This window comes from Leptidea sinapis, chromosome 3 (assembly GCF_905404315.1).
Source record: "Leptidea sinapis chromosome 3, ilLepSina1.1, whole genome shotgun sequence".
In the NCBI taxonomy this organism is placed as follows: domain Eukaryota; kingdom Metazoa; phylum Arthropoda; class Insecta; order Lepidoptera; family Pieridae; genus Leptidea; species Leptidea sinapis.
In genome coordinates, this window is record NC_066267.1 from 1,144,901 (window position 1) to 1,166,053 (window position 21,153).

The 21,153-nt window shown below is 34.3% G+C and overlaps 2 protein-coding genes across 3 annotated transcripts in view; one reads left to right on the forward strand and one right to left on the reverse strand.

Moving 5' to 3' along the window:
• Window positions 1–21,153, forward strand: part of LOC126979478 (G-protein coupled receptor dmsr-1-like) — a 416,322-nt gene that overhangs the window by 252,071 nt on the left and 143,098 nt on the right. The gene's annotated exons all lie outside the window — the stretch shown is intronic.
• LOC126979387 (tyrosine-protein kinase Src42A) overlaps window positions 1–21,153 on the reverse strand; it is a 114,273-nt gene that overhangs the window by 27,710 nt on the left and 65,410 nt on the right. For both annotated transcript variants that reach the window (XM_050828660.1, XM_050828659.1), the window contains exons 2-3: window positions 17,390–17,511; window positions 8,098–8,261 (exon numbers count right to left, since the gene is read on the reverse strand). In XM_050828660.1, coding sequence (XP_050684617.1) covers window positions 8,098–8,261; window positions 17,390–17,511 — 286 coding nt within the window. The remainder of the gene's footprint in view (window positions 1–8,097; window positions 8,262–17,389; window positions 17,512–21,153) is intronic.

Consider the following 21,153-nt stretch of genomic DNA (forward strand, 5'->3'; position numbering starts at 1 on the left):
GGAAATAATTTAAAAAAAATGGATAGCCAAACGTCGTTAATTTACATACCTTAACGATCTTGAACAAGGACATTTGATTTAACAGTAAAATATTAAAACAAACTATCGGATTTGTAATAGAGAATGTAACTACTAATAGCTGTAAATAAATGTAATGTGTAATACGTGCACATCGTTCAAATAATAATTGTCTTCTCCGTTCCTAATAGGATAATACTAAACGATAACTTGGTTACACTAAGTAGTTTTAGCTTAGTGCTGTAATCTCCGAGTTATAGTATGAGTGAGGGATGGATGCAATTACTAATTGTGACAGTGATCACGACCATCATATTAATTTTTACACGCTTTTTATTAGATTCACCTGTATGTATGTTTGTTTGTAACCGACTCATTTGGGGCTCCATTTTTAACCCACTTTAAACAGACAGATTTGGGTCAAACTTTGTAGATAATTTAAATTAATTCGTAGACAATACATTGATTTGATAAAATTTTCCCATATTCAATTTGCAAAATAAGATTTTTGTTAATTTTAATAATTTTCATGAAGGAATTGATGTTAATTTTAAATTTTCTATTTTTTAGTTCGGTTTTCTATTAAAAGCGTGTTTTTTAGTTTTTGTTTAATTTTTAAGTACTTAATATTTGACATTATAAGTTTACAATATATGATAGCTTTTTGCTTAAACGCTTCAAACATATCTGTTGGCTAGGAATAAGATCGGCTCCTAGCCAGTACCGACTATGTTCACGAAGCATCCTTACACAAACAATGAGTAAAAAAAGCTCTAAAGTTTGATGCATTCAATATACGATAATTTATACATTTAATTCTTTATTACTTTTCATGAAATAATTTATATTATTTAAACACGACTCATGTATTGACAATTTGTTATGTATATTACAGCCATTGTTAAATACTCTATTCGATTGAAAATAGTGGCCGTTGACTTTCAGGTATGTTCTTCTCACGAGCTCAACATTTTACGAAAATATTGTTTATTACGAAAAAATTCTATAATTTAAAAGAGATATTTGTAGTGTCGAAAGCGCTTAGTTTAAGCCTATTTGAAAAAAAATCTCCCGTCTCTGTAACTTAACAGCTAAGAGACGTCCACTGTTGGACAAAGGCCTCCACAACATCAGGTCCAACACTCATCATCCAACCTATTCCGGCGATCTTGTGTAGGGTCTACCAACACTACGTCTTCCAGTACGTGGTCGCCATTCAAGGGCTTTACTGCTCGGCTCTCCAAAGGCCATCTGTCCTTCGGGTTATGTGCCCCACTCACTGTCACTTGAGTTTCGCTATCGTTTGCGTTATATCGGTGACTTTGGTTCTCCTACGGATCACCTCATTTTTTATTTAATCTCGCAAGCGACTAAGGCCCATCATTATGAGAAAGCTATAATTCCGTATGTAATAATTACACTAAAGAGACCTGATCCTAAAGGTCTCCAACTCTCCAAAGCATGCAATCAAAATATGACATCGCCCGAGCTCATTTGCCTTCTAATTTTCTGAGAAAAGCCGTAAGCTACATAAAAATGAGTTCATAATTTTTAACAATGTCCTTTTAGAAGCGTTCAGTTACTTTCTCGTTCATTCAAGATTGCGAGATCATACCCCAAAGTAAAAGAAATATTAATGAGTCGAAAGTTGAAATGTTTCGGGGCCTTTAGATGATACACGATTATTTGCATGCGCATGACTTTTTTACGGCAAATGAGCACGGCGCTGCGCCGCAGTATGATATATAGCTTCCAATTCTGTTTGGCCCAAATACCATTGTCGATAAATTATTCTAAATAAATTTAATCGTTTCACGAGTAAATTGCAAGGTCTGTTTAAAATAATATTATGTGAAAAACGACTTATAGATTTTGGTCCTATTCTATAGGACTATTCCTCGTCGTTCCTTTCCCTTATATGGCCGATGGAAACGATGGCTGGTCGAACCTAATGCTCGTGTTTTTGAGGTGACTGGATGATCCTGTATAGCGAACTCTACTTCATGTTCTTAAAATTATAAGTCATCTTATGAAATTACTAGCTGACCCGACAGACGTTGTTCTGTACATACAGGAATTCGTCAATAATATTTCATAACATTAAGATTTAGTTCGTAAAATATGCTCCCTGTTGTTATAATGAAATTATTTTAAAACAGAACTGTCAAACCGTGCGTTAATAAATTCAAATATTGTAAATAAAAATAATTGTGGGTCCCAAATCGAAATAAAAAAATCATATCTCTCAAGTTGGAATAAACTTCATTCCATGAAGTTAAATCCGTTCATTAGTCTAGGAGTTCACTGAAAATAAATATCGGGACACTGGATTTATATATATTTAGATATTTGTTGACATAATACCTTTATTTATTTACAGTGTGTGTGATTGATGCATTTAATTTACTGTACAATAAACTCTGGTGGTTTTTAATTAATTATTTTTTTACTTTTCAACTTATTCGTGTACAGCATGAAATTTAAGTGTTTTTTTAATCGCTTCACATGCATTGTAATTAAATAACAAGTAAAATGTAAATGTAATGTAAACATTTATCATTCATAGGTGTCATTTCTTTGATATAAATGAACAGAGAGATTTGATTTATTCTACTTACTTTGGATAATTTACGTAAGAAATCGTGTTATAGAGATAAAAAGCTATCTCGAATCGTTGCTCTAAATTTTCGGTATAGTTCCGACGTCATAAACTCATACTATTAGGAAAGTAATATTTGATGTCGCGCGTAAAAGCTATAGTAAAAATATACAAATTAAATTTGTAACCAAAATTTATGAACAATGTAAACTCGACCGCTCGGGTTCCGTGCAAGCGCTCTTACCTACTGAGCCCACCGTTCGAGTACGCACGGCTCGTAAGTTTTTGTATATCTTCTTCAACTCTCAGGTTGTAGCTCCATCTACAGGATGTACTTCACAGTTGATGACCTGCTCAACCCCAATAATTACTTATTAGGATATTAACTTGAGATGTCGCCCTTCAAATTAAATAATTTGTTATTTTAAAGTGATATCCCTCACTTCTATCTATACTAATTTATACAAAATAAATTTGTAACCAAAATTAATGAACGGCGCGGGCCTCGAACCGTCCGAACGCTCTTACATAATAAAATATAGCTTTTACGCAAAAATTCAGCTACAATTGTGCGAGTTTTATTTGGATTTTCTTTAACTTAATAAATGTTGTTTTAAATTTTCAGTATAATTCCAACAAAAAGTAATATTTGAAATACATTCCTATATCGCAAATGCGTGAGTCACTATAAAAACGCAAATGTTAAACACAACTTTATATATTAAAGCAAATAAAACGAATGATTGATGAAATTATCTCACACAATAGGATTCATTAACTTTATATACCCTCGCTAAGCATACGGTTGGGCTAGGAACAGTTGACGCTGGCAAAACAAAGGCTTTTGTGATTTTTATTTTGCTTTGTTTTGTTACGTTCAATTATAATAACATTTGAACATTGTGATGTTATGTTATTGTTATAATATAACTGTGACATTGCACAGTCGCTAATAAATTAGTTTTGATTACTTTCAGTTGTCCTTTGAGATAGATTAGTCGTCGAAAGAAGCGGATTAACAAATAAGATCTTATGAATTGGGAAGATTACAAAGTAAAGTGGAAACATTATTCATTTGTGAATATTTGTGAGTGATGTTGACAAGTGTGAAGAAGAAAATAAATCAATAACAACATTCATTTAACGAGTAAAAGAATACTGTGGCCTTTGCTCTAACTCCGCATTCTACTCCAACTACAAAAATATAATTTAAAAGCAAGCCCATAATGTGCGGCTGGCTTACTGATTCTCCTCTGGATAGGGAGACCTATCGATAGAAGCCAGTTAAAAATTGACGTGTAAAAGTGATTTTATTATAATTATTATGAAAATAAACAGATTAGATAAAATTGACATAGCTGACATTGAAGAACAGCAAAAGACGCAAAATAAAAATGTAGTTGTATCTCTAAGTTTTTATTGCAAAGTGCATTGCTCTTAGAAGCCAGTCGCAGGAGCTGCTCGAAGGATCTTGATATTAGGATAGGAGCGACTAAAGTGTCAATGACCTGTCTGCTCGATACACAAGGCAATAAGATCGAACAATTACAAAGAGGGCACGTTTTAACTACAAATGTAACTTGAGTAACAATTTTTAACGAACACCGCATATCATTTTTCTAGCATAGCTATCATAAAAGTCCTGTAAAAGATATTGAACAGTCATACATTTGTCACCATAATTATACTAAACTAGCCGTTCCCGCCTTTTCAATTCAATTTTAAAAGGAATAAACGTTACAATAAAAAAAAAGTAGCCATAAACTATCTAGGATCAATTTCGCATCGAATTGTGGTATTGTCATGTCGATACGATCAGTGGTTTAGGCGTGATTAAGACTCACACAAAGACCATTTTCATTGTATATATATAGAATATAGATAGATATAAAATTAATTCACATCCTCAACGATCGTATAAAAATTACGTATGTCATAGAAAAATGCCTTGAAGAAGAGGTTAAATATACACATTCAAACTGCGATGACATTACATAAGTTGTGTTATATATAGAATTACGGTAAAAGTCGTCCGAAACTAACTCCGAAGACAACCTTGGTGGCGGTCACACAGAGAACACAAACTGGAATGGCGATTCTAACAACTACACAATTGCATAACGCTGGAAACCACACGATTGGAATAACTGAGACGCGACATTTTTGAAAGCTGCATCACCGGTAAATCATTTGTCTTATCATGCATTATGTATCACAAATGAGACGTATTTATATAAGTTATGCAACAAACCTATTACTTGGAAGTCGTAAAGATTGCGTTTAATTTGTACGTGACAATTTCAGAGTGTTTCGTGTAAGAGCTGTGCACGTGTCTGTAACATTGTTGATTTGGAATAGGGCGCAAATGACGGAAACGTGTAATCATGGAGATATTACTGTAACACCGGTTATGGCAGCTAGTCATATTGATTCTATAATTAATTGTAATTAAATGAAAGCAGATAGTTGGCCAACTCCAAAAGCAGTGTACGAGAACGACATGTTTGACATACTCTAAGGTGATCATTGTAGGGTGTTAGGAATTTACCTATGCTTTAGCAAATATACTGTAAACTAGTAAAGCTACTACCTACGACTGTTTAATACAAAATTTCTTGTAATAGGTTTTGTGAAGAGAAAAAATAAGATTACAAAAATAAAACTGATTAAAAATAATATCCGGACGTCTGAGCAATGCTCGGATTTTTAAGAATGTACAAAACTTGAACAAAAAATAACTAATAGGACATCTGGATAAGAACCGGGGTCTTCTGCTTTCCGGATCACCCAATGTCCTATCTGAGCTTTTATAGTCTTGTATATAGTCTCGAAATTTACCTTTGTATTCTAATGTTATTTTCTAGCTGTTTCTCATTAAAACACGTATAAACCTACATTTTTTTTAAATTGAAACCTAGCTAGATCGATTTCTCGCGTCCGAAAATACCTGTATACTAAACGTCATTAAAATCGTTGGGGCCGTTTCCGAGATTCTGATTATATATTAAATACAACACTTGCTCGTTTAAAGGTATTGGAGATTGGAGATTGAGCACTTTTGGTCCACTGATTACAATTTAATTTAATGACAACAATAACTTTCATCACTAAAAGCTACTGTTCTATGAACGTCCTTGTGGCGAAAAATATTACCATGATACATAATAAAATATTAGATTTAATAGAAATAGTTACGATTAGATTAGCTTTAAAAGTGATAATCATATAGGCAATTAGGCAGTGCCTAACTAGTTATGAACCTGATCAAATATAATCTTAAAGTTAATTAAGTTTAATTTGGTACCGTTATTTTATAACTAAACTTCAATTGAACCCCACTCTTAAATTTCCTAAATAGCAACGTTAAGCAATCTTCAGGCTCAACTACGACTAGTTAGATCTACAGTGCCTACCTTGCTAGAAAACCAATTCACGCCCCTGGCAAAAAATTGAAAACACTTGCCGAATTATACCAATAAATGGACATCAAAACGTAAATTTTGATAGCGACTAGAAATATGAAAACTTGCCAATAATTGTTGTTCCTACTTTAATATGAAACAACGCTCCTGTAAAGGTGACCGACTCGCTATAAATATAAAGTTGAAATTCAATGAGATTAAAATTAAAATTTAAAATGACTACATACTAAAATACGAGCATACGTAACGCCTACGTAAAACAACGGGACATCGGGTTAAGCTTGAGATGGGAGATGGGAGAACGGAATAAGGACAATTCGTCGAATTCAAAGCGGGAATGAAAATCATTAAGGCGCGGACTGACTAGGATTGTAAACGCTACAATATTTATGTTGATCATGTGGCTAAGCTGCAAATGGGCATTTATTTTACTGATTTTCTTTTGTTTACTCAAAATTTACATATTAATTTGAACAATTTTTAGAAAAGTACGAATTCAATTAAATTCTTTTAAACAAGAATGTTTGTTATAGCTGAAATTCAGAGATTTTGACTCCAAAGTTTATTTTTAGGAAGCAAATTTTTTATTGGATATTTCAAATTATTTAATATAAATATTCTATACGGTTCAAAATTCTCTTTAAGTCCTTCTTTTTGCACTGTATTTTTTGGGTCGGAATATTTTCATTGCGTTGTGTTGTAATCGACTCTCTTAGAAACCATTTTTTGTGGATAATTGAGGTATGACCGCGTTTTAAATACTTGTCATACTGCATACACGTTACACGAACGAGTAAAAATAGGACTCCGCGCCGTGATATTAGCAAGTGAAGCACCGTTACTGTCTCGGTGTGTGTGTGCGGTTACAGGGGATATTAGTTACACAATTTTGTCTCCCTTAAATAATCATATATGGTCACAAATACTTATATAGTATGGTTTTTACACTTTTTCACAACGCACGACGGCATTTAAAAAAAATAATTTATTGAGACGCAAACTGATCTGTCACAGACGATGACAATTCTCATAATGACCGCCTATCGGCCTGTAGTTGTGTAAGTGTGTGCGTGGGGCTATGTATTTACACGTTAATCGGCTTATTTTGGTGCTACACTGTTATTTAGGGTGACACGGAGTCCTTATTTTTTTACTAGTCAGTGACACGTTATAACGAGTTGATAAAATAAAATATTAGCAGTACATAATACGTCAAGGAACAATTTTCATAGCTCTATACTAACACAGTGGCAACCATGCGTAAAATGTTAACAATGCCACTGTATTCTAGGAATAATATAAAGTATGCGCGAACGATTCAAATGACTCACGTTACATCCAGTTTACAACAAACCTATATCGCCAGAGTATTTAAAAGGAACTATATTGTACGTTGCACTACTCGGATATATACTTATTGAATAATACCAAAAAACTGCTACAAATAAAGTTTGATACGTGTGATTAATGCCAGGGAAGTTGTTGAAGGTTTTGCTCAGTTTACTTACCAGTGGGAGGCTCTTTTGTACAGGATGCCGCCTAGATTAAGACTAAGACTATGCAGTAATATGTAAACATTTGTGTGTTTCGGTCTGAAGGGCGCCGTAGCTATTGAAATTACTGGGCAAATGAGACTTAACATCTTGTCTCAAGGTGACGAGCGCAATTTGTAGTGCTGCTCCGAATTTTTCGGCTTTTCAAGAATCCTGAGCGGCACTGCATTGTTGTGGGCAGGGTAATTACCATCAGCTGAACGTCCTGCCCGTCTCGATCCGTATTTGCATTTAAAAAAATAACTTAGCTGAATGAGCTTAGCATGATCTTCGATTTCGTTTAGTCATTTGATTTCGATAGTCATTTGACAGATGAAATTATATTGAACTTAAGCTTAGACAGCCGAATGCTAAATTCGCGTAGCACAATCAGATAAGTTTAACGTAAGTAAAGTCTGAGTAAAGTCAAAGTAGGCTCTATAGATCTTGGCCATAGAGAATAAATAGCATAAATCGCTGAACCCTTTGGAAGAATCAGTGATTATCTGCACGGATGTTAACTGACCTGAACACAGGGTTTGCTGAGCGATACACAGAGGCCGTCGGCATCCTTGCTGTAGTGCTCGACCAGCTCCTGCAGCGTACGGAAGGTGGTGCGACGTGCGATGAAGAAACCGCCTTCATCCAGCTGTCTGATGCGGTAGTGCTTCACCGTATCACCGTCGCGCACTGTAAATAATAATATATATTATAATATTAAAAGTCATTGACATAGCCCAAATGATTGCGAAACTGAAGTGGCAATGGGCAGGGCACATAGTTCGACGGACAGATGGCCGTTGGGGCAGTTAAGTCTTCGAATGGCGACCACGTACCGGAAGACGCAGTGGTGGTAGGCCCCTCACAAGATGGTCTGACGATCTGGTCAAGATCGCCGGATTACTTTGTCCAGCAGTGGACGTCTTCTGCTTTGCTGATGATGATGGTGATGATGTTAAAAACATTAAACCCGCCCGCACTTCACATCGATTAGAAATCAATATATTTTATCCAAAAATATAGCCTTCATGTATAGTGGATAATAATAACTTGTATAATATAGAGTTTTGTTACATTTTTAAAATAGTGCGGTTTTGTTATTTTTTGAAGATAAAATATGTATATTATAGGTATATATCATAGAAAATATTTTAAAATTATCGCAATTTGGATCAGTCTGTCATAAAAGTAATATTAACGACAAAATGTTAATAACAAACTCATTGATTCATTGATTCCATTCTATCTGACAATGTCAAATAAGGACAAATTCTTGAGATCGTCGCAACATTTTACGTGCAACGATCAAAGAGTTTTTTTTACTCTTATATCAAAATATCTCCAATCTCGCATAACTGCTCATCTTAAAAAAATATATTTTTCGATATTTAGGAGACTGGTTGCTTAATAAAGACGAATTATTAATGGAACCCCGTGGAAGAACAATACCCTCTTAATTAAAAAAACTTTTCTAATCGGACAAACGTGTTCTGAGTTATCAAAGAAAAGCATTCGAAAATAGAATTTAATAAATATGGTGGACTTGCTATCGGTATATATCGATAACGAATTGTCCATTTTTAAAAACTAATTCCGCCTTTATAAAGCTTATGCAAGAGTTACTTTTTTAAACTATTTTTTTTACATGAACTGTTAAATATTAAATTATCCTGTTGATCCTGTTTAGGATTGCAAGGCTGAAGTGGTTGGGTGTAAAAATATATCAGACGTATTGAACTAGACGAAAATCACAATCAAATATTACGAAAGCTAATATTAGAAAAAATTCAAATGTTTTTATTCTAAATAAGAATTTTAAATTGCATATTTGAATGCAATAATCTATAAGAAATACGCATAGAAAATAACTTTATCACCTATTTGAAGTGGTATTAAAATTAAATCGTATCCAAGATATTTCGTCGCAGAAAAAACCCCGAAACACGATTAAAAGAATGCATCCACAATACTTGTTTATAAAATATACAATATTATAATTATTATTGTAAACCTGTATTTTATTATGCAAGTATTTCACACAAAACTGTTGAGGATAAAAATGATACCACATTTACATGAATACACTTTACATGAATCCAACTTGTTAATGCTGAGATTAAATTAACAATTCGAAGAAAAACTGTGAATGACGCGCGGTTATAGCGCGCCTTGACGGCTCACAGGCATTTCAAATTATACGCTTGTGTTTGAGGCGTGTTTTTTTAATTTAAATGCATTAATTTTCTTGATTGATTTTGGGTGGAGTGTATTGTGCTTGGTCGTGCTCCCGCCTGTACTGCTATCTGTTAAAGAGACAAGCGTTCTGCTATTAAACATCTAATAGAATTATTGGTGGATGTTTTTGTAATGAGATTTCTATATTTTAATTTGTTTTAATAGGAGCCCTGGTAGGTGCCGCCGTAACATATTATATTCTGTGTCATATCGGTTTGAAGTATGTGGGCAATACACTTACCCCCTTTTTTATAATGGTCCGCTAACTTTAAACAGCCGCTAAGGAGTGTTTTTTCTCATTCTGACTTAGTTCAATAGAAGAAGACAGAGCGAGAATTAGCAATGCTTTAAGATAGCAGACTATTATGAATAAGGGGTTAGTATATATCAGTGCGAGCCTCCTTTGCACAGGATGCCGGCTATATTATAGGTACCACAACGGCGCCTATTTCTGCCGTGAAGCATTAATGTCTAAGCATTACTGTCTTTCGGTATGAAGGGCACCGTAGCTAGTGAAATTACTGGGCAAATGGGACTTAAAATCTTATGTCTCAGGTGACGATCGCAATTGTAGTTCCACCCAGTATTTTTAGATTTTTCAAGAATCCTGAGCGGCACTGCATTGTAATGGGCATGGCGTATCAATTACCATCAGCTGAACATCCTGCTCGTCTCGTCCCTTATTATCATAAAAAAAACTCCTATTTCAAAATGCGTACCTATACCAGTAAGTAAGTTAATACGATGAAACAATTAGTTATGATAATATTTATTTATAAGGTTACATCAACGTAATCGTACAAATTCTAAGGAAGTGCAATAATTAATCAACTCAGACGGAAAAAATGTTTGACATCCAAGTCACATAACACGAGAGGCATCCATATTAATACATACATAATATATTACTATTATATTGAATTACTTATTACGACTTGAGATGATTCTGTAAGCTATCAAAACATGTCCATAGCATATTCGACCTTTCGCAGGGTCTAGTGCCTTCCACTTTACCTTGGACGATAAGGCGTTTTAAAGACTGGCTGTTTCGCTTCGGTACTTTTCTTTCTCATGACAATAAGGGACGAGACGAGAAGGACGTTTAGTTGATGGTGATTGATTCGCCCTGCCTATTACAAGGCAGTGCCGCTCCGGATTTTTTAAAAATGCAAAAAACTGAGCGATTATTAGATTTTAAGCCTCGTTTGCCCAGTAATTTCACTAGCTATGGCGACCTTCAGACCGAAACACAATAATGCTAACATATTACTGCTTCACGGCAGAAATAGGAGCCGCCGAATATTTGTAGTAACAATAAAATATATATATCAAAGTAATCACAATTACTATAGACAAAAATATGATGGGAAAAAACAAATTTCTCACGGCACAACCAAAATACCTCCATAGTTGTGCCGTAGCCGAAAAAAATATAAAAGTGTAAAAAGAACATATAAAAGGCATTCTTGAAAAAAATATTATTAGACTTTGCGGTCGTAAAGGCGCTGTAAATCGCAACCGATGGTCAGACTATGGCAGAGTTCGCGGTAAGCCTTGCAACTTGAGGCGAATTCGCAAGACAGGTTCCGGTGTAGTTTCGAGTAATACGCAATTATTTGTTGAAAGAGAAATTAATACAAAAAATCGGAGCGAGCCATCGAAAGTTTTGAGATAACAAATACTGTAACAGATAACTGGCGCATATATTTGTTGAGTGTAGGTGTGATTTTGTGAGTACGACTAACACTGCTTAGGTACAACGGCTTATTTATTTAATTACTAATAATCTAACAGCTCTATATTCCATTACAAATGACTTACAATTTATAACTTTACAAATATGCCAATTTAGGATTAATAATAATAATTACAAAACTTAATAGGAGTACATCTGTTATTTTATGTAATGATAAAAGTATTTAAGAGGTGTTTGTGTGCGTGTGTGTGTGTATGTGTGTGTGTGTGTGTATAGAGGTATAGGCTATAGGGGAACAATATATAGCCCGTTTAAGTCTATTATCATATAAACATCAGGAATCTAGTGTTTAAGTGCTGTGTCTCTGTTCATATTGACAAAAATAAAAAATTACTGCAAACATTCTAGTAGTTTTAGTTACTTTTACTTTTAACTTGGCACCCCTTTACAATGTCTAAATTTTGTGTAACTATGAGTCTCATTATGCCTGAAATAAATGCCTTTTATTAATTTATTATTATTTAAATCAAAAAATAATCAGCGGAAAAACTAACACAGAATATTTCAGTTTCCAAAAAATTGTTACGATTGGATGACGAAATTATCGACAACGAAATCCTGATTTTTGAGTTTTTTACACACGATTTTTAGTCAGGGCTATAGTTGTCCTTTTCGTACTGACTTTGGTCCCGCCAGCGTTCATCATCATCACCATCATCCTCCGGAAGACGTCCGCTGCTGGACAAAGGACTCCCCCAAAGATTTTCACGACGATCGTTTCTGAGCTACCCTCATCCAATGTATTCCGGCAATCTTGACCAGATCGTCGGTCCATCTTGTGGGGGCCTACAAACACTGCGTCTTCCGGTACGTGGTCGCCATTATTAGCGTTAGCGAGACAGAAATATTGTTTTAGAATTCATAAGTTTGGGAAAGGCCCCGAATACTATTACCTCTTAAATATTTTATTGTTTATAATTTGACTGGGGGTGCAATTACCTGAGATACATTCATCCATTTGATTGCATGCGAGACTATAAGGAGATTAAAGTCATCGTTTATTATGATGTCAATTGAATCTTTACCACCGTTTCGGAAACATTTGGCGGTCTTAGAGAGAAGAAAGGCAGCATTATTTTTGCGATAAGTATTTTAAAATGAAGTCGTTAATATAATATTATAATGTAATTGGTAAACACAATCGTAATTCAGTCCCAGTCGGTTTCATCGATTAGATAATCTGCAGTTTAGTTAAAGACTTCAAGCAGAGCTTAACCAATTGTTAGTTAAAATAGTGATGACAATATAATATCAAATGTCCTTGAGATGTATTAATATAGGTAATATAATATAACAAGAAATAATATACAATCCATCAAGTGACTTTTGTTTTTATGCAATACAAACAAAAACAGACACACAATTAATTGTTTTTTTTTTTAATGAAAATAAGGGACGAGGCGAGCAGGACGTGCAGGATGGTAATTGATACGCCTTACCCATTACAATGCAGTGCCGCTCATGATTCTTGAAAAACCCAAAAATTCTGAGCGGCACTACATTTGCGTTCGTCACGTTGAGACGTCTCATTTGCCCAGTAATTTCACTAGCAGCGGCGCCCTTCAGACAGAAACACAGTAATGTTTACACATTACTGCTACACGGCAGAAATGGGCGCCGTTGTGGTACCCATAATCTAGCCGGCATCCTGTGCAAAGGAGCCTCCCACTGGTGCAATACAAATAGAAACACACTCACACACACACATAATTTATTGAATTATTGTCTGATCGTTTGCCTTTTCTCTGTGTGTATTCTGTATGGCCGGGCAAAACGCAAAAACTACTGAATAGCTTTGATAGAGCTCGGGACAGTATAAAGGCTACATTATGTCACAATATATGCAAGCATAGTAGTTCTGGTGCTTTATAGCGAAGTGCACAAGTTTGTTAATATGTCAAAAATAAGATAGGTAAAATCAAAATGTTACTTTTTTACATCCCTACTAATGTTAAAAGTGTAAATTTAAGTTTGTTTGTTACCCTTTTACGCCGGAGCTACTGAACCGATTTTGATGAAATTTGGTTCAGCGATAGACTAGAGCTTGGGAAGGGACATAGGCTACATTTTATCCCTGAAAACGAGCGTCGATGAGCTATACCAATAGTAGGTTTAGTTTGCCAGAGCAATCTTCCTCAAAATATAACGGGAAATGGAAAAGGACATGAGATAATCTTCAATTCCAAACTTGCTTATTATTTTTAAAAACCCTTTATATACGCGAACGAAGTCGCGGGCATCAGCCAGTAAGGATATAGATGTGTAATTTCGTGCAGATTGCAACATTCACGCTGGACATGAACCTGTTACGTGTGTGATGGTTTCGGAGTAATGTAGCGCACGAGGAGAAACCCTTAAAGTGTAATAGTACACGTAAACAAAACCGAGGACGATGACTATTTGCTCTGAACATTTGGACCTAAGACTCGGCTACGGAACCGGTTCGTGACTTTTTCTTTCAACGCACGGGTGCCGTGAGAACAATGCTTAAATCTTAGAGCAATAAACTTGACGAGAGAGGGTATCTATTAACCGCATAACAGGCACTTTCAATATCCGACCTCAATAATAATAAGCCTCTTATTTATTCCAGCAATCTTCGAATACATAATTTTATCTTAAGACTACGCGTATAATATATTATATATGTTATTGAAACCCCACTCTGGGTATATACAGGCCTCCTCCAGCTTACTGCATGTATCCCTCTTCTGTGCTTTTCCTCTCCATTCTTTTCCTGCCATTTTCTTTCATCTACCCATCTGTTTCTTGGTCGGCCTCTTTTTTCTTTTGCCAGATGGTCCTTCCCAAATTGTCGTTGTAAGTGCCACTTTTGTGTTACAGCGTACTCAAGAGCATCTATCACTTTTATCCTTTTCCCTAATGCCACTTCTAATCTTTTGAATTTTTCTGATTTTCAACATACTCCTTTCCATCCGACCTCCAGTCAAAGATTATTTAGAATCCAGATTTTATTTAATCTGCCTTTAAATATGTCAATCTTAAGTTCCAAATCTCTATAGTACTAGTTGCTGCACCTTCCGCGTGGACGATATAAGCAGCAAAATTATATAATATTAAAAGTATTTCTTGCAATTTGTCATAAATACTGACACACAGGCAAAAAATTCTACCAAATACATTTTTGGCTTCGGTACCTATTCTTTGTAAAACACCCAGCAAGACTTATAAAGTGAATATATTTGCATTGAAAATTTTCAAAATAAAGAAATATGTGATACAGATAATTTTATTCTTATAAGAATAAAAATACAATGCACTCTGTTTTTCAATCATAGTTACCTAATTCTAATCTAAAATCTTTATTCTAATCTAAAGTCCCAAAAATTACAAAAAAAAAACAAAAAGAAGAAATGTATTTCGCCGCAACATCTGACAGCAGTTGAATACGTTGTATAATTAACATTTACCCTTAGTAGGTACTGTACATTGCATTACAGTGCTGGCTAAAAAAAGTCTACAAAAACCTTTTCTTTTTTGCAAAAAGAGAAGTCTTGCTAAAATGCCAATAGCTATGACTCAGTTATAGGGGACCCTTACGTATTCCAAGTTGGTCCGGTTACATCCTGTATACATAGGATATAGACAAACGCGTATCTGTCACATTCATATAAATATCAAACTTAAAATACCAATACGTCCCATAGATGTACTAAAAAAAGAGACCACCATATCACGTTCCATTGATCGGCTATTGAAATGTCTAGAGCAAGAAATTAATTTAGTAGTCGTAGTTGAATAGTCTCGGATCGCCTTTTGGGATGCAATTGAACATATAAATCGGCTTTAAAAGTTTATCGTCCGCAAAAATAAAGGTGATTCGCAAATCGTGACCTTGGGTGCGAGTTTAGTGACACTCGCATGGTCAAAACAATTTGATAACGTAAGAAACGTAAATGAATGGAAATGGCGCTTGCCAAAAATGCCTTTTAACAAATAAACTCTGTATCAGGGAACCCCAATATTGACAATATTAACATTCAGATTAGCTTTGTCAACAAGAATGAATTGGATTAATTTGATTGACGTATAGATGGAAGAGGTCGTAATTCAAGTATAATACATAAAAAATAAGGTATAACGCTGAAAGCCTACACTGTTTATTGACGTCACAAAGATATATCTAGTAGTATAAGAAATGACATCAAAAAGAATTCTAAAGGAATCAATTTTGAGAAAATAAATGCCTTTTATGCCTTTATAGAAATAACTGTTGAAGAACCTTTATACACATTCCGAATAATAATGAAAGTCTACATGCAATTGAACGTCCGCGTCGTCCGAATGATGTGCAAGCGCAGATGAGTGAGTTACATACGATGCGTCTGTCAAGCCTGTACAAAGATGTACCGCAGCATCAAATGAAACAACTGCAGGTTATGTAACCGCCACGTCTTACTTACTAATTGAACCTATCCATAAAATAATAAAGAAAAATAACTGAAATTGTATAAAAAAGAAAATATAAGACACTCATAAGATCTTCATTCTAACATATCAGCTACGGTCTCACAATAAAACGCGCGTAGCGAAATAAGAAACAAATATAAGTATGTTGAGAATAGCAAAAGGAACAAACAGATAAGTAAGTGAAAATTAAGAACTTCATTTTAATTATAAAGGAACTGAAATGGAAATGGGCAGCACATAACAGGAACTGAAATGGGCACGACATAAGAGGAACTGAAAAGGAATGGACCTAAGAACATCTGATAAGGAAATGTGCAGGACAAAAGAGAAAATAATAAATGGTTCAAAACCATGATGGTATGTATCCAAGAGATAGACAGAGAAAGAATTTTGTCAAATCCCATGATATAGTAGAAATTAATGGTAAAAACCGGTTGGAGGCAGGAAAAATAGATGCAAATGGAAATAACTGGAGAAGTCCTTTACCCGACAGGATTCATTTAGGATTATCTAACCAAATAAAACCCTTGACAAATATTTATAAAATAAGAATTAGCAATACCATGTATTTTGGATATTAATGAAATTATGTGAAACGGCAAAATCCAAAGATCACCGTCAAATTATCAAACCAAGAGCAAATACTCAATGTCGAAGTAATTGAGTTTAATTTAATTGTTTTGTTGCTCTGGCAAGTAAACATTTAATTACCCAACCTTGTAGTAAGTATATTCTTGAGTAAAATGAAACAATTTAACTTAAACTTCAAATAATATCACAACATCATGCTATATTATTAAATTGTTAAAGTGTATAATAATTTGTTAAAATATAATCAATAAAAAAGTTAGTGATAGAGATCACCTATTTTCTACAGAAATGGTTGAGCGCGGATTTCAACTATTATAATCAGATTGAACATTACATATCACAACATGACACCATCTGGTCTGTTACTTTTTTTTATGAATGAGATGTGATCAGCGGGGCCTGAATCTGTACCGGGGATTTTATAAAGCCTCGAATAAATGTAAAAAATTGTAAACAATCTATATGAAATTGATCTAATTCATTCTCATTGACAAAGATTATAATTTATTCACATTCAATCCCGCGGAAACCATGGATTTTCCGGGATAAAATGTAGCCTATGTCCTTTCCAAAAGCTTCAGTCTATCGCTGTACCAAATATCATCAAAATCGGTTCAATAGCTCCGGCGTAACAAACAAACTTATATTCACATTAATAACATAATGTTGGTATTGTATAATTTACCAATCAAATTCAGTGTTTGCTTTAAAAGGTTCTGAACTACTTTGTCTTTGCCTGTTTATAGAATACAGACAATCGCAGGGGCACAAGCCTTTTAATAAAGTACTAAATCCTGCAACTCACCAGACAGGGAGAAGTCATTGTGGCGACTCTCCGAATCTCGAATGAGAAAAGCGCCGTGCTCATTCTCAGGAAGGAGCAGTTTCTTTTCTGCCTCGATTCGCTTTATTTTTCGGAAATACCACCTGTGGACAAAAACATTCATTTAAATGATTTAAAACGGAAAAATTCAATAATTGTAACCGGGTGTTAACAGTCATATTATCATGTTGTGTTTTGCTTAAGGCATATTGACTGCACAAATTTACCGAGCGAATGTGGATCGAAATTATTTATGTTAAAAGTACACCTGGCACAGGGTTGCCAATTTTTTTCTGACCGAGTAGAGATTAATAAAAGAGTACAGATTAATAAAAGCGAAATGAAATGAAATTAATTTATTTGTATGAATCGTGGCAACATAGTTCACCATGTTTTTTAATGAACATACAAATTTCTAATATATATAGACCAGTAAGCGTTAACAGACTGTACTATTTGAATAATGGTCTACACGATTCTAGAAGACTGACATTGCATAAAGCTCTTATAAATTTTTTTGTGCCAGAAAAACATTTGAAATATTATGTACCAGAAGTTACCACATAGTATTAACCCGCGAGCGAGTAAGTATTATACATTAAAAACAATGTTGTTTTATTTCTTCATAAACTTGATATTGGAATATAAGACGTGATGATTGTGAATGCGTTAGGAACATTTATTTTTTGTTTTTGGATAATATTAACACATACTCTGCCAGATCACTACTAAAATCATAAATAAATATTATGTACGTGCTTAAACACATAGATAATGGTTACTTATATACATATTATATTAATTTAAGGAGTACTTTACTTCTATCAAATATTTTCAAGACTCATTTAAACATTTAATTTGAAGCTCACTCATGAACCTGTATTGTAACTTAAATGTATTTGTATGTTCACTAATTGTTTTCCGCGATAAAGGCATGCCTAGTGCGCAAAGCGCTGCTAAATTTCTATTTTTATGTATCCATTTTGTCGATAAATATTTTCTTTCTTTCTTTCTCTCTTAATACTCTCTTAATCTCTATGCCGCATACGGCATAGCTGCTATCATAGACTTACAATATACTTGCGTATAGACAAACGAAGTGTGCATGAGAGAAGAACATGTTCCCAGTTTTGCATGGACATATTTCATTATAACAACTGGGAGCAATATTACGAAATAATTAACAAATTCGTAAAAGACAATATTTTATTTATTATGTACAGAAGAACATCTGTCGGATCAGCCTATGGGTGGCAACTGGCAAAATCAGTTTATGTAAAAAAAACAGTATTTTAGCGTACTCTATGAATACTATAGATTTAAAAGTACACTTACATGAAATAGAGCACAATACTCTAATTAAGAAAAAGTTTGTCAACCCCAAACTGACCTGACCAGATCTGACGAGGTCAAGAGTCACAAGAATAAGAGCTTCCATTAAAGGGTTCATATAATCAGAAGAAGGCATAATATGAAGACCATCAGAAATGGAGGAATATATCGAACTTTCTATTACAGTTACTGTAGATTCAACACAAAACATTGACGCTGATGTGATTCATTACGAGATAAATGAACGAAATAAATGTATACGAAATAAACATACTATTCAAGTAAGTGAGAAACTGTTAAGATTATATTATATCTAAAGAGACGATGACTCAACAGCGACGAATGAATAGGTGCTTTGCATTCATTTGGCGAACCAACACGTTGCAATGTCTTACAATTGTTCTAACTACATTTAACGTGAAATCTCCAAAGGATACAGCCACAGGTGACGTTTTCATGTCGTTATTTAAGTAACTCACTTTTGAAACATGCGTTTGAATGAAAAACGTAAATATTTTCAATACTAATTTGTAACACTAATAAAAAAGGGTGAAAATGATTACTTTTGTATTAATTCCCGTTACAGAAGGTATACACATGCAGCAACTTGAAACCGTCGATAGTATCTTTGTATATATAAATCCAGTGTCCTGATGTTTATTTTCAGTGAACCCCTAAACTTATCAACGAATTTTAATGGGGATTACTTCACGGAGTGCAGTTTAGTTCAACTTGAGAGATAGGATAGTTTTCATTTCGATTTGCGATTTTTATTTCCAATATTTATTTTGTATGTACATATTTTCTATGAGAGAGAATTTATTGACGTACGATTTGGTAGTTTTCCTGTTAAAAATTTCATTATAACAACAGGGAGCATATTTTACAAAGTAATTACAATGTTATGGAATATTATTGACAAATCCATAAAAAAACATTATTTTATTTATTATGTACAGAAAAACGTCTGTCGGGTCAGCTAGTAATTTAATAAAAGTATATTGTAACAACAATTGTCTATGACAATTGATTCACTAGAATGCGTCCTGTCCAACCATTCTATAATTACGTTCATCTAGTAGAAAAACACAAAGTTCTCTAGAGTCAATTACGCGCATCTTAATCACTAAGGTTTTTATATTGTTCGTGACGATAAGTTTTGATTGAATGTTGATTAAAATTGTGTATCGGAACACGCGGCTGCGGAGGCACGGAAGCTGCGTAGGTACATCATAATTTAATACATCTAACAACCAGTTTTTCACTCTTCATCAGACTCATACTGTGTTATTCATAAACTTGTTACAAAGTTACAACTGAGAATAAACCAAGAATATTAAAAATGTTGACTAACGGCCGTTCCCAATATTCAGTCTATCTCCGGTTGTGGCCTACTTGAGTAAAAATCGTAACTATCGTTAACTTTTCTGTCTCAATATACTTATCGAGGGTAACTCACCTTATCCCTACACGCTGTCTGTCAATGGTAGGACGTATAGCTTACCAGCGATATAAGTTTGTATCGAAATTGCAACTCACGCGTCCCAATATAAGGCGATAAGAATGACTTATCGGGTATATTGGGACAGCTTCATATTATTGACTGCTAATTAGTGACAGTAGAAGGTAGTAATTAATCTCTGTAGATAGTATATTGGGAAAGGCCGTATATCGCTGACAACACTATAACAACAATACAATGATAATTGTGAAGTTTTCCGAATGTCAAGCAGCCTTGCAAATAAAAGCGGGAAACGTGATACGTCCGACAAAACCAGTCGATGCCATAAGCAAAATGTCTATTTGTAAACATTTTGCATATTCTTTGTTTATTCTCATGTGTAATATATCAAGTTTATTTTTGTAAGGCGTTTAGTCTTTATCTTACCTTTATTATTACCAGAATTACATGATAGGGAGAAGTAATTTAACATTGCGTTTATGAATAAGCCGGATTAGTAAGGAGCTTATTGATATCACTTTTCCATGCTATAGATTGCCCACTGTTAAATTGATCACAGAATGATACACGAGAAAAACAAAGAATTAACACTGCATATAATACCGTACGCCGAAACGTACGTAGGAAAATACGCCGTGACGATACGATGATACGCCCTGCCCATTACAATGCAGTGCCGCTCAGGATTCTTGAAATACCCAAAAATTCTGAGCGGCACTACAACTGCGCTCGTCACCTCGAGACATAAGACTTATAATAGTAGTAGACATATACATATTTATTTTACAAAAGTTTTTAAATATACATCGTGTTATATCTAGTAGGAACAGAATGGAACCCTTTAGTACAAGAAAAACTCGCACTTGGACCCGTTTTTTATGTTAGTCATGAACGAATTCGATCATTATGAATTCCGACAACTGAGTTTACATCAACTTTAAGTAGGTACTTG